Source organism: Meriones unguiculatus, chromosome 10 (genome assembly GCF_030254825.1).
Source record: "Meriones unguiculatus strain TT.TT164.6M chromosome 10, Bangor_MerUng_6.1, whole genome shotgun sequence".
Taxonomy (NCBI): Eukaryota; Metazoa; Chordata; class Mammalia; order Rodentia; family Muridae; genus Meriones; species Meriones unguiculatus.
The window spans coordinates 9,381,249-9,396,307 of record NC_083358.1 but is presented as its reverse complement, the minus strand read 5'-3'; the positions used below and the strand labels follow the sequence as shown (position 1 = coordinate 9,396,307).

The 15,059-nt window shown below is 47.3% G+C and overlaps 1 protein-coding gene across 1 annotated transcript in view; it reads left to right on the top strand.

Annotated features, from left to right (window-relative positions):
* Cdh13 (cadherin 13) overlaps positions 1–15,059 on the top strand; it is a 969,722-nt gene that overhangs the window by 531,129 nt on the left and 423,534 nt on the right. The window contains exon 5 of the mRNA XM_060391900.1: positions 7,396–7,548. Coding sequence (XP_060247883.1) covers positions 7,396–7,548 — 153 coding nt within the window. The remainder of the gene's footprint in view (positions 1–7,395; positions 7,549–15,059) is intronic.

Sequence of the window (15,059 nt, the reverse complement as noted above, 5' to 3'; positions counted from 1 at the left end):
AAGGTAGTGGGAAGACCAGATCCCTTTGTGACTCCTGATAAATCTCAGGAAAAGGGGAATGCAGAGATGCTGATGAGGATAGGTGCACACACACACACACACACACACACACACACACAGAGAGAGAGATCAGGACAATAAGCCTTTACTTTTAATTTGTCAGTTTATGGAGCATTTTGCAACCACATAAAAACACGAAAGGAAGCTGCAGCTCCTTACTTAAGGCATTCATTCACCTATTGTCTTCCATGCCCTAAGTCCAGAAAACATGAAAGGACACCAGACATGAGCAGCAAGAGTGCTATTGCCACACCCACAAGAGGTGGCCCACTCTGTCTCAGGTGAGGTGAGGAAAGTGGGCTCAGAGAGAGCTGAGGCCAGGCATCCAGGGAGCAGAGCAGAGGAAGCAGTCAGGAATGGGAGGCCACCACAGCACTGAGTGATGAGGATGGATCGGGTCCCCACCAGACATGGTGGGCGTCAGCTCATATAGTCTGAGGGAGAGTAGGGACAGACTGCAGCTGGACAGGCAGGTGGAGACACATCTGGAAGGGCCACTGGGCTTTTATCCTGAAAGCAGTCAGTAACCATGAATGATCTGGCCTGAAAACAAGCCTGGCGACACTTGTTTTGTGTTTAGAATGGCCATTGTTGTTGCATCTGAGTAAGGCGATGGGAAGAAAGAGATGAGAAACATAGAGGCCTGCTAACAGACACCTTCCATAGCCAATAAAGCACAATCCAGGTATTTATTGGACACCTGCCATGTACCACCTACTTTTCTAGGCAGAGAAAAAAAATAGAGACATCTCCAGAGGCATTGTTGAGAGTCTGATGATGGAAATCAACAGCAGATCAGGCTAGGATCTCCCAGGGCAGAGCAGACATCCGGAACTTGGGCTATATAGATAGTCCTGATACATTCTGTACATTTTCCATAGGCAAAGTCAGGGCAACCATTGCCAGTATGGTTTTTAAAAAGAGCATATGACAAGACACCAGAATTTGCTATTTAAAATCACAGTCAACAGGCCAGCAAGATGGCCCAGTGGGAAGAGGTGTGGGCCCTGCACGTCTGACGACTTGAGTTTCATCACCGGGACCCAAGAATGTGGGAGAGAACCAACTCCTGAATGTCGTCCTTTGACCTCCACACATGTACTGTTGCATATGTGGATGGTCAGACATACACACACACATACCACATACACACACAATAGATAGAGAGATGGACGGACAGCCAGCTGGCTGGCTGGCTGGCTGGCTGGCTGGATCTTTGGCTGGCTGGATTTATGGATGGATAGGTGAATGTCATGAGTCTGATTTTTAAAACACTAAAAGCAGCAGTGGGAGAGGGGAGTGCCCATGCTGCATTTGGGATCCAAAGAAAGGCAATAATCACATCAGAGAGGATGCTGAACACACACACACACACACACACACACACACACACTCAGCAGTAGCATTCATCCATCAGTGCAGCCAGCTCTGCAGGCAGAAACATGGGAACACTGTGCTCTTTCCACAGCCTCTCTGAAGGTTTAAAATTATCACTCTCTGAAATGTTATATATGTATCCACATATACACTTGCAAGCCAAATATGTTTAGGAGGGAAAAATGTCAAATAATCCATATATATAAGAATCTAATTCAGGTCAAACACTTAAAACTGTGGTCTATTCTGTGTGTTTCTATAACAGTGCCTTAAATCTGGACGTGGTGACACACCTGTAATTTAAGCACTTGGAGGCAGAGGCAGGAGGATTGATGCAAGGTAGAGGCCAGCCAGAGCTATACAGTAAGACCTTGTCTCAAAGGAAAAAATAGAACAGAAACATACACACATACAACCAGTTGGACACACACACACACACACACACACACACACAGCCAGTTCCTTAAATACATACCTGATATCACTGGTTATCTGTAGCAGAAAATGGCGATGAGAGTGGGCCTTAGCAGGGAAAAGCAGAAGAAACACTGATTTCCGATGTCAGGACCCTGGCTCCAGCTGCCTCCTGCCACCTGTACAGCCAGCCGGAAGTCTCTTTCCCCAGGGACACAGCAGGACTCTGAATGCTGTTTATAGGCCCTTCCAGCAAGTTGGCACCTGGGGTCCTCCTTCTTTCTCATCATTAACTCCTTTTCCCATTTGAGAAAGGGAAAAAAAGAACCCCGCTGTGCAGAGAAGTGTTGAATTACGAAGGGTAATGGGCAAATCCTGCTAATTGCAGACCTGCCAGGTGGAGTAATGGGTGTGAGCAGCTGCTGGGCCTGGCCTGCAGGTTGTGTCAGGCCAAGGGGCTGAGCTAGAGGGAAGGGGAGCCAGGTGAGGCCACATTTGGGTGAACCGAAGGAGCCCTGTGTAGCACTGTAAGGGTGGTCTGCAAATTCCTGTGCTGCAAACAGCCCTGGTAAGGTGAGAGCCACACACTCCAGGCTGCGTGTCTCCCCAGGTCAGGGAGGCCGGCGGGGTGGGGGGTCCTGAAACCCAGAACAACCGAAGGCAGTGGATGGGTGCTGTGTGACACTGTTCCTGGAGAGACATGGGCAAACATCTGCCAAAAACATCCACCAAACCCAGAGAATGAGCTGACAACAAACCAAAGCAATGGCATGAAATCCTAGCTTGGTGAGCTTACCAGCGTTACTAGCGGGAGTATGGGTGAGGGCTGCTGTAGAGGCACAGACTCAAAAAGCCCACCCCAGTGCAGGTGGGTGACAACTCTCAAAAGCCAGGCAGCTGGCCACATTGAGAATCTCCTCCCGGCAGCCCAGCTACTCAGCCTCCTCCTGGAACCGCTCCGTTCCTTTCTCTGTCCAGCTGAAGGGGCCTTGTGCATCTTCTAGTTTCAGCTTTGCCAGGTGAAGTGTGGTCAGGTCCTGGATCTCATAAGTTCCCAGTTCTCTCCAAGATGCAGTATTTCAATCAAGAGGAAAATGCTTCCCGATTTGAGTCAGGGACCTGAGCTTTCTCCTTAGTGTCTCAGCAAAGACCAATGGGATCCCAGACACTCAGTTCAACGTAAATGCTAAACTCCCTCTAAAACATAGAGAATTCTTTCTCCTCCCTCCCTCCCTCCCTCCCTCCCTCCCTCCCTCCCTCCCTCCCTCCTGTCTTCCTTCCTTCTTTCCTTCCTTCCTTTCTCCTTTTCTTTTTTCTTTCTTTTTCTTTTTCTTTTCAAATTTCTTCCTGTAGTTCAATCTTGTGATCCTCAAGTGTGAATTTTGTAGACTTCAATGTCCTATTGCAATGCCAAATGATTAGACTCAGCAGAGATGTATGGTTACCCCTAAAGAGTGTCCCCCATTCCCATGCATGGGTGGAATTGGTGGGCAGTGCCTTGGACACGTGTTCACTCTGCTTCACTGGGCTCTCATCATGTTTAAGGCGGCAAACAGACCTAGCTCGTCTTCAAAAGAAGACTCCAAAAGGCAGCAGTGGGAACCCACTTCAGTGAGAATGTGTGGGCCAGGACCGGCACTCTGTCCTGAGAATGCAGAAGTGGTGCTTGGGCCTCAAGCCTGAATATGTAGCAGAGTCATGAGGGAGCAAGGCAAGAAGGGCCAAGGTTTCAGGGCAGGCAGCATGGAGGACTCACACATCCCCTACTCCAGGACATGCTGACGCTGACCAGGAACCACAGCTTAAGAGAAGCCCTCCGCAGGGGCAGGTGTCTCTTGTGTCTCCATACTCTGAGAACACTATACTAGGCTCTATACACAGCTCCGAGGACTAGAGGCAAGCTCCAAGCATTGATTAAAAGGCCGAGTTCTGAAGAGTAGAGGGAAAGGAAGGGGAGAGAAAAGAGGAAGGGGAAGAGACAAGAGACGAAAGAAAAGAAAGAAGAGAGGCGAGGGGAGGAGGGAGGGAGGGAGGGAGGGAGGATGCTGAGCAATGCTAAGCTGGGGTCCAGTGTTGGAGGCCTGGGCTGCCCCTGGAGAATAAGTCCTTTTGATCCAGCAGTACTCACTCATTAAACAGGGCCCTCTCTCTGGAAAGTCTGCCTCCATAAGGTCAAGCAGTTCAGGCTGAGAAAGAAGGAGGCAATGGCCCTGACCTTGTCAGTACAAGGAAAATGCTCCCCAGGAGGGTTTCCAAGTCTATAGGTCAGCTTGCTGTGGAGATAGCGGCCCCAGGAGGCATGTTCAATGTTGCTTTTTCCAGGAAGTTCCGTGTCCCTACCCTTTCTGAACAAAGGAGGATGGAGAAGAGAACAGAGACCACAGAAGGTCCTTCCTGATAGGTCCTCACCCCTAGCCTGTATGTGACAGACCCAGGGAAGCAGGGCCCCCACCACAGAAGGGGTTGTTCCCCTGCTGTTGTAGGACAAGGTGTGTTTGCTCAGACTGTCTTCCAAGTTAACAGGACCTGTCTTGGGTGTGCAGAAGGGCGGAAAGGAGGGAAGGGGTGCTGTTGAATGCACATGAGAGGGGAAATGTGACGTAAGTGGGGAGCATCCAAGTGGCCCAGCTGTCCCCACCTACCTTGCTAAGACCGTCACTTCCAGAACCAGAGAAGTCTGGGAAATTACTTTGTTAAAAACAACAACAACAACAACTCAGTCTGCTTCCCCAGAAGTGGATTTAATTTTATATTATGGCTAAGATGCTTTTTATGCCTGGAGGGATCCATCTTGCCCATGAGCAACAGCGTAATTTTATTGCAATTATTGCTATCGGAATTGCAGTGGTTAGCTCTGATTTATCAGGCCCCGTCTGTGCGCTTCATTTATACTGTTTAGTCTGAGGTTTTGTACCGAGGACTGAACCTAAGGCCTCAAGCATGTTAGGCAAGGACTCTGTATATCCCTAGTCCTCTTTTTTACTATTCTTTGCGAATTTCACATCATGCTCCCCAATTGCACTCATCTCCTCATCCCTTCATATCTACCCTCTGCCCTTGCAACCTCCCCACCAAAAAGTATAAAAAGCAAAATATAAAATTTAGTTTTATACATATATATGTGTGTGTGTCACATGGAAACTGTGGTGTGTCACGGTGTGTACACAGTATACCCTTCTGCCCGAACAGCTTTCCTTGCAAATGTTTGTTGAAATGAGTCATTGGTCTGGTTCGAGGCCTCTGGCTCCTGCTACATCACCAGTACTGGATCCTCACTGGGACTCCTCTCTGATATCCTGCTGTTTCCCTGTGTCATGGAGACCCCGCCGCTTTGGATCTGCAGGACCGGCCCCTTCATGCTCTCCAGCAGTTCATAGATGGGCAGATGTAGGGTTGGCCAACTCAAAGCCCTGGGTCTCGGCCTGGGTGGAAGCTGAATTGGCCATCCCACCAGCTCTCCTGTACCCATGCTACCAGGGCCAGCTTTCCGGCTCTCACAACTTCCCAGCTGGCTTACTGCAGCCCTAGCCCTCTTTTTAAAGTTATAGTTTTTGCTTTTAAGATTTATTTAGTATGTATACAGTGTTCTGCCTGCAGGCCAGAAGAGGGCACCAGATCCCATTATAGATGGTTGGGAGCGACCGTGTGGGTGCTGGGAATTGAACTCAGGACCTCTGGAAGAACAGCCAGTGCCCTTAACCTCTGAGCCATCTCTCTAGCTCCCTTAAAGTTACAGTTTGTGACAGGGTCCCACCAAGGTGTTCAAGCTGTCTTTAAATCACCCTGGAGATCAGTCAAGCTTTGAACTTGAGATCCTTCTGCCTCAGCCTCCTGAGTAGCCCAGCTATACTATCTCTTTAAACCCTCAACCTATGCCCCCACCCCCACCTTCCCAAAACTAAATGGTGATGTTCCTGTTTTGCACCTGAGGAATTTGGGAACCACACAGGCAAAGACCTGTGTTTGAAGATACAGTTGTGACATGTTTGACTGAAGACGGGTGTTTATTTGCTCAGCTCAGCTGGACCCTAGCCTCAACCAGAAGCCCAAGAAGTTGTGGATCTTTGACCTTCTAAGGCCTCTAAGCAGGGAATGGGGCCTCAGGAAAGGGTATGAGGTGGGTTAACTCCAGTGAAATCGGGATTAAAATGTCTTTTCATTAAAGACATCACACATCGTCTCATTAATGATCCTATTTTCCATTAATCTTAAAAACTCAAACAGAGATAATTGGTGTTTAATTAAAACCTTAAGTATATTTCAATAACGAACATTTTAAAATGATAAAAATAAATACGGAACAAAACCTACCTGTCTTATTTAGGAATTGTTTTGATGTGCCTCAACTGGTCCTGCCAAGTAACCCACCATGATCCCCATGCTGCCTTAGGTACTACTGCCACCTGGTGCCTGAGTGCAGAATTGCAGGCTTGGTCCTTGCAGCACTGCCCCTGGAGGGTGCTGACTTTAAGTAGACACCTGTTCATTTGTGGAGTCGTTACAGCTTGGTGCACATCCGTCTTTCATCTGTGCCTCCCCAGCATCTGCAATGTTCATGGCCTTCAAACTGTTTCCATTATAACCAAATTAACAACGGCGACTCTGATGACACAGTGACGTGAGATACGGACCAACATGGTCCCTGAGTGACTCAGAGCTAGCTGGTGCAGATATCTGCTCTTTAACTGCACAGCATCACGTGCCCTATTTTTAGCCTCCATATTTTTTACCCTCACCTTCCCTCCACTCTCCTCTGCTCGGAGTGTGCTCAGGACTCGCAGTTTCCGGAATTTTCTAAGTGCTCCCTTGCCTGCCTGCTTCTGCCTTTACTATTTCTTAGGCTCAGAAATGCCACCCTCCGTCTTTAACTTCTGAATATAGCCTTCAGATGTCAGGCCAAGGTCAACAATCACAAAGAGCAGTGTCGCACGGTGGTGTTTGCAAATGCAGGCAGCGTGGCTTTGAATCTCATTTTCATGTTTAAGAGCAGTGACCACAGCAAGCTTGCTTCATACTGTACCACTGCGGTTCTATCAATATAGATGTTGAAAGTGTAAAGAAAGTGTAAAGAAAGTGTAAAGGTACAGGAGACTCCCTCAGCAAAAGCCCATCACCCAGAAGAGTAGTGCGGCAGGTGGTAAAAGCGACAGAAGGGTAAGCCTTGCTCAGTGCCTGCTCACTGTGCGGCTGGTGGATAAATGGCTTCTCCTGACACTTAGTCTTGCTTGCAGAGAAAACCAAATCTCCTCCCTCCATTAAAAATAATGCAAGTTCCCAATGTGCACATCCTGGCGCCATCGCCCTCCTTGCTCCATTACCCCGGCTCTCTTCAGTATTACTAAGCTTCCTCAGCTGTAAGCCACGCGTATTTGCATGAACCAGGCTAAGCAATGATGCCGTTTTGGGCAAGGTTGCTTTTGGCCATTCTCGGTCAGCTTTTTGCGTGCACCTGGGATTAGTAGGTTGGTCACCAAGGGGGATCTGTGATGGGCTTCCTCTGTGTCTTTCAGAGAGTCTTAAATGTCACTCTGTTTCTCCCACCAGGTAGTCGATAGTGACAGACCCGAAGGGTCCAAGTTCCGGCTCACTGGGAAGGGAGTGGATCAAGAGCCTAAAGGAATTTTCAGAATCAATGAGAACACGGGCAGCGTCTCCGTGACACGGACCCTGGACAGAGAAACGATCGCTACTTATCAAGTGAGTACCGGGTGCGGCCTTCCCTGCGCATAAAGATGGGGATTTCAGAGCGATTTCTTCCCGCTGAGCCAATTATTTCTGTGCCTCATCAAACCCACAAAAGTGTGGCTTGAGGTGCTTCTGTGAGAACAAAAGTAGAGAGTAACAGCGAGGGGGCGCCGAGCTCATCATCAAAGCCGCCAGGCCGGTGTCAGGCTTTGGGCTGGAGAGAGCAATGAAAGCGATGCTTGAGGTATCTCAGGGAGGACAAAACACGGAGGCCACGCCTGGCTTTCAGAGACCTACGCTCTGACCAGCAGTGATAAGGGCAAACCCTCTGACAAGATAATCCTACTTTTAGACGTTTATCCTGATGGAATCTGCAGGAGTTAGTGCAGTTTTGTACAATGTAGGCCATGGTCCTCAGAGTGGAACATTGCTGAGTAGTAACCAGCGGGGAGGGGTAGGTGCTTGCAGCACGGTGGGCAGGAAGGCAGCTTCCTGCGTGGGGGGGAGGGGACAGGCAAGAAGACAGCTTCCTGCATGGGGGGGGAGGGGGCAGGCAAGAAGGCAGCTTCCTGCATCCGGGGTCAGGAAGGCAGCTTCCTGCAGCACTTAAAAGATCTATGATGACGGGGACTGGAGTGGTAGCTCAGTGGCAGAGAGCACTTGCTGCTCTTCCGAGGACTGAATTTAGTTGCCAACACAGCAACCAACCATTACTGCAGCTCCAGGGGATCCGATGCCTTCTTCTGACCTCCACAGGCACTGCATACACACACACACAAATACACACACACACACATACACACATGAACTCACACAGAGAAGTAGAAAATCTTTACAATCTCTCTGAAGAAGTATTGTTTGGAAACAGAGTAATTACATGGGAATATTCAAGATAAGAAACAGAAGATCAACACATGAGGTGTCCTTGTTATGCAGTACACGCACGGATTGGGACAGGTGTGCCTTTAGAGTAAGTGAAGAATCAAGGAAATGTGTAAAATTAAATACCCAGATGTGAACGGAAAAAAATAAATACAGGAAAAGTCATCGGTGCTTAGAATGGACATCTCCCCGGGAACAGTAGTATCGATGCTATCGCGATGATCACTCATAGCAGCTGCGCAGACCACGAACCCTCTGTGAACGTACTGTGTGCCCGGAGTCGTTTTAAGCATGTAATTCGTTTCTTGTAATTCGATTCTCACAACAGTTCATAAGTAAATTATATTACTGCCTTATTTTCTAATGGAGAAATAGCATTTGACTTGTGAATACGGACCTCTTGTAGGTTGCCAGCTGGGATTTTAATCTTGCTAGGCCTCTTCTTAGTCTGTGCTCTTTTGTCAGTGTTATATACAAAGTGTTCCAGTGATTAAAATGATGTAAAGAGGTGAAATGGTGTAAAAATGATGTTCCAATGATGTAAAAAGGAAAAGGAAGGAGGAAGCTGAGGAGAAGGGAGAAAAAGGGAAGGGAGCAGAAAAATCAGTGTTAGTGGTTGTGTTTGAAACTATGGATATTGATTGCCTTGGGCTCTCATGCCTACCTACCTTTTTCTGCTATGAATTTCAGTAAAGAGATGCCAGGTGATGGGCAGGGGAGGCATCTGCTGTTGGCCGCCTACTATTGCATGTGGGGTCCCCATGCAATAGCAAGCTCCATGTCCCCAAGCATCATGAGTCTTGGTCCCAGGAAGTTAGATGCCTCTAGAACCCCCCAAGGTGTTTCTGCGCCTTTTCTGGACAGGGGAAAGCACTGTTCAGTTTGTACTGAAGAGCTGTTTGCAGCAAGGGAAAGAAGTCTGACTGCTGTAAAACTCTGGTTTGAGGCCCACAGGAGTCACTGACTCTGATGATACCCAGGAACGATTTGGCCTGTGTCTGTGAGAGAAGAAAGGAACAGCAGACCATGGAAGGATAGGTTCCCTTTTCTCCCCACACCTGTCATGGAATGTCTGTGAAGTTTCAGACCCAAGGAACTGAGGCAGGCTATGGTGAGTTTGATAATTTCTGAGCTCGGTGGCTAAGAGTTCAGGGATCAAAAAAGCCAAACCAAAACCATACAGAAAACAAACAAACAAAACTCCATCATCCAGCTCTAAGTAGCCATGTCTCTCCCTGAGCTGTGTGAGCTCGGGCGACCTACTCACCCTCTCTAATCTTCCACAGTGCACAGAGAATCTTAGGAGCCTCTCTGTACTAGGCAAAAATGGGTTTCCTTCTGCACACATTTGGCACAATGCCCAGCACTTAGCAGCTTCTCCTAACTCAGAGTCACTCCTGAACATCATTTTCCCAAGCGTCATTGTCTTGAATGTCATTTTTCTTCAACAGTTTAAGTTCTGCAATTTTCTAGCACATTTGACCTGTTGACATCTGATAAACATAAGGTTTTCCCCCATTCTAATGTTATCGGGAGTCACAGTTTTGCTGCCCCTTCGTGAAGTATCAAAGAGATTTGGGGGTGAATAGGTAAAGGTGATTAACCCTGATTCAAGGTCTTCCCGGAGGTAAAGAGACAAGGATATTAAATGAAGGAAAAGACATCTGCCAGGAAGTGTCTGTACCCTGGAATGAGAGCTAAAAGTGTCTGTACCCTGGAATGAGAGCTAAAAGGTGTTTTCTGAGGCACCTCCTACAGACACTAATGAATAGGAGGTGAAGTGTGGTTCGCAAGGCCACAGGGCCCTACGTGATGTTTGTGGGATCCATAATTACTTTATGTACTATCACCCTGCTTGGAGCCTTTAATATCCAGGGAAAGACTCTGGGTGCCACATACTCAGCCTACCTCAGTGTGAGCTTTCTCCTTAGGTGATATAGTCTTAATCTCCAAGTGCAGTGAGGAAGCTCCATGGAGGTAGAAGACTTTAGGGGAGAGTTGGTAGCCTTTGGGGCTCAGGTCATCAGGCAGAATTAGTCACTCACATCCCTTGGTTTGGTTGTTCCAGCTGAAGGCCTCTCTGAGAACTTCTGGGTTGTATAATAGCCACATGGTATGCTGTAGATCCCACACCCATCACCAGCAGGTCCCACGACACTGAGCATCATAGGGTTTTGTCCCAGGAAGATGAGGGTAAAAGGATGGCAAAGCTGTTATTTTGAGTCTTAGCAGGCTCTGCTCCACACAGGCTGGGCAGCCTGGGTTCTCATGCCCTGTCTCCCTATGCTCCAGCTCTTCCCTCCAGTCTCCTTTCTGTTTCCTTCTGTCCTTGAGGAGCAGCCAGGTGACCTTTGCTAGGATCTCCTTAGACACAAAGATGCTCTATCTCCTGTCCATTTCAAACTCCCATGGGAAGTAACTTCCTGTCTTGGAGACTGAGGCTGGATCCATTATGGTTGTGGCATTCAATGTTCATCATATTTTGCAAAGATACCTTGTGGTAAATTGCTTTCACAAGTTTAGGTACCCTAGCCCTAACCCCAACCCCAACCCTAACCCTAACCCTAACCCTAACCCTAACCCTAACCCTAACCCTAACCCCAACCCCAACCCTAACCCTAATCCCTAACCCCAACCCCAACCCTAACCCTAACCCTAGGGTTGGGAACTGAGTGGCTTCTTCAGAGCACACATCCTAGGTCTCCACATCACCAGGCTTTAGCTTCTACTCTCCCAAGCTTCAAAAGCTCAGAGTGCAGTGCGTAGGTGTGTGTATTGACATGGTAATTGCTTTAACGTAGCTGTTGTTTGTTTTGGAGTTAAATAACACCATTCATGTGCAAGTACAGATCTGTGTGCCAACAGTCACCTCCAAATCTAACCAGGAGGCACTCTGATGGAAGCTTTGGGGGACTGATGAATAAGACACAACTTGAGATACAGTTGTCCTTGACCCTAAATGAACACCAGCATTCAAAGCTACCATTTTTCAACACTGCACAGCAGATTCTTAGCACCTCTTTGTGCGCACAGAAGAGGAAGAAGGAAAAAAGAGTTGCCAAGAACATGGAGCAGAGTGGGCCTCCTGTCATTCTAGGTACCCAGGAGGGTGAAGCAGAAGAACCATAGGGGAAGGCCAGTTAGAGCTACAGCATGAATTCAAAACCAGTCCACATAATCCAATGAGGCCCAGTCTTGAATAACAGCATAGAGAGAGGCCTGGAGATACAGTTCAGTGGTTGGGGTGCCTGCCTAGCCTGTGTGGACCCTGGGTTCAGTTAGAAGAAAGGAAAAAAGAAGGGTTGGAAGGATGAAGAGAAGTATGGAGGAAGGAAAGAAGGAAGGCAAGTCAGGCAGGCAGAGAGGGAGAGAGAGAAAGTAAGGAGGGAGGGAGGAGAGAGGAAGGACTAAAAGAGAGAGGGAGGGAGGGGAATAAGGGAGGGAGGGCTAAAAGAGGGAGGAAGGGAGAGAAGAAGAAAGGAGGGAACTGGTGTTACCAACCTTTTCAAGGATGCACAGCCAGTGTGTATTAGATTCAGGATCCACAGCAGTTTCACAACAGCTCCAAAGCCTCTCTTCTAAGTCCCCTGTCTCTGTTTTCACCCCCGACTAGACTTCAACATGGGATCCAGATTCCCTAGCCTCTTTCCTAGGACCTATCGGAATTGAGCTGAGAGAGGGTCTGACAAGCGGTATAATCAATGGCTTCTTAAGTCCCATCCTGTTCTGTGACTTACAGCCACCCTACTGCAGTCCCCTGCCCCAGCGCCCAGAAGGGCTTCCTGTGGTTCTGACCTCAAGTGGCACCTGGCAAGATAATTTAGCTCTTACAGTATTGGGAGCTGACATATTAATGCAAAGCCTCCTGAAATATCACTCATTATTATGCATTTTGCCAGTGTTTGAGTGATTTGTGAACTCTTCATTGGAATAAAGTACTGTAAATGATTCATGAATGACCAAGTTTATGAAATTCTATAAAAATATTAGCGGGTGGTAATGATTCTCTCTCACTGTGAATGGAATCTTCTGGCTGCAAATTTGTCAATAAGAGAAGACAGGAATGGAGTGGAAGACTGAGTCCGTTAGGCAAGTGGGGGTCCTGGTGGAAGGTTTGGGATGGTCTCCAAAGGGGGTATGAGGCAAGACAGGAAACAGAGAAGACAGATGTTGAGAGCACATGTCACCCTGATCAAGTTCAAAAAATAGGAGTTGCACAGATGACTGGGTGGGAGGAGAGGAAAGTATTTGGAAGGAAGATGGGAACCAACTTTCCTATACACCTACTGTGTTCCTGACTACCTACTGCAATCTTTGTATCAGGTATTCTCCTTGTTGTTACAGAAAAACAAACAAACAAAAAACATAACAAGAAGCAGCTTAAGGGTAAAAGGGTTTGTTCTGGCTTACAGTTTGAGGGAATCATTCCATCAGGGTGGGAAAAGCATGGCCTCAGGCAGGAAAGTCACAGGAGGTAGGCTGGTCTGTAAGTAGAAAGGAATTAGGAAGTGGGGCTGGGCTGTGAAACCTCAAGGCTTGCCACCAGTGTCCTATTTCCTCCACCAAGTTTCCTCCACTTCCTAAAAGCTCTCCAATCTTCCCCCAAGCCACACTACCAACTGGAGACCAAGGGTTTAAACATTTAAGCCTGCAGGGATATTTTACATTGAAATCATTATAGTCATTGACACATGCAAACCTATAAAGAATGTTTATTATCTTTACTGATAAAAATAAGTTGGCTGAAAACCAACAGGCTTCCCAAGATGTAGTGTCATACTGATGTCAGTACCAACATTTCATGAACATTTACAGTATGCCAGGGTCCACTATAAATATTATTATCTCATTTAACATCACAAATATGAGCTTAATGTTTATATGAGTGGCTTTGCTCATTGCTGGGGCAAAATACCTGACAAAAGCAAGTTGGAGAAGGGGTTATTTTTGACTCACAGTTTGAGGAGGTAAGTTCAATCATGCTGGACAAAGCATGACAGTGTGAAGCTGAGGCATTTGGTCACATTCCATCCACAGTCAAGAAGGAGAGAGAGAGAAAGAGAGGTGCTGCTGCTGCTCTGCTCACGTGATTCAGTTCTTGATCCCAGCCCAGGGGATGGTGCCTCTCTCATCAAGATGGCTCTTCCCTTCCCAGTTAAAGTCTTTAGAAATGTCCCCATACATGAACCCAGAGATGAGATTCCTAGATGATTCCAAAGCCAGCCAGTCTGATAATATGTTATGCTATACATATAGAGCAGGCAGCTGGTCTTCCCTAAGTTCTTGATCTGCCTTAGTTACTTTTCTGCTGCTGTAACAAAATACAATGACTAAGGCAACTTATAAAAGAAAGCCTCTAATTGGGTTTATGGTTTCCAGGGGGGTGGGGGAGGGTGGAGTCCGTGAACACGGAGCAAAGGTATGGTGGCAGGAACAGAACAGCTGAGAATATACCTCTTGATCCACAAATAGGAGGTAAGAGCATATGCTGGGAATGGAGGAAGTTTTTGAAACTTCAGAACCAGCTCCCAGTGATAAACTCTTCGCCTCCTCCAGTTAAGGCCATAACCCCTAATCCTTCCAAAAGCCCCACCCAACGGGGACCATATGTTCAAATATATGAGTCTATGGGAGTCATTCCCATTCAAACCACCACAGCCTGAGGACGTTAAAGGACCCTAGCATCAAACATATAACCACAAGTTTTCCTGTGCAACTTATTCTCTCTTGAGCCAAGTTCTTGGTCAGATTTTGAATCTTCGGTTAAGAATGTGTCCATAAAATTGGGATACTCCCAGCATTCAACTTTCCTTGCTGGTATGACTTCCTTCAGTCATACCAGCATACATACCAGTCATATACACATTAACATGAGCCTCTGCCTCATTTCTAACCAATACATGGCTCTAAGACAATTCCATAAAAAGATGCCTGAATATGAAAATAATGTTTCCCTTTGGAAATAGACCCGTCTTAAAGTTTATGACCATAAGACATTTGGAAGGTACAGATACATCCAGGCTGGAGAGTTGTTTAGGATATTATCTTGTTTATAATGATGACCACGCTATGCCTGGATGATATACCTAGCACTTGTTAGCTACCAGCCTGGTACAGCTTCAGAGCTGAGCTTTTCAGGCAGACCTACCAAGCTTTAAATTTTGACCTTGCTTTCAGATGAACCATGTAAAATTTTCATTTCCATGGGTGCAGAAAGGTTGAATATTCTCCATTTCATTTGCAGCCTAGTCTCATCTGACCTTGGGCATCATTTGAGGCTTCTGTTTCCTCTTCCTTAGAATGAGAATGACCACTGCACCATCTCCTGATGGTGTGAAAGCTATATGCGAGCTGTGCCCTCAGTCAGTGTCTGCCATTGGGAGCCCGTGTCACATGCCAGCTTAATAGCCTAATCCGTGAGCAGGTGGAGGTGTATACGAGGGCCCAGCCAGCAGTTCCACAGATGGATGTCTGAGATGCGCCGCTGCCAGGCTCGTCTAACAGGGAAGCCATTGAAGTGTCCTTCAACCAGCATCATAACCTGGGGACTAGTTAGAAGTTTATGCCACACATCTACCAGGGCACAAACACTGGAACAGATCTTAAACGTTGAGTTTTAACTCACCTTCCCATGGACATCA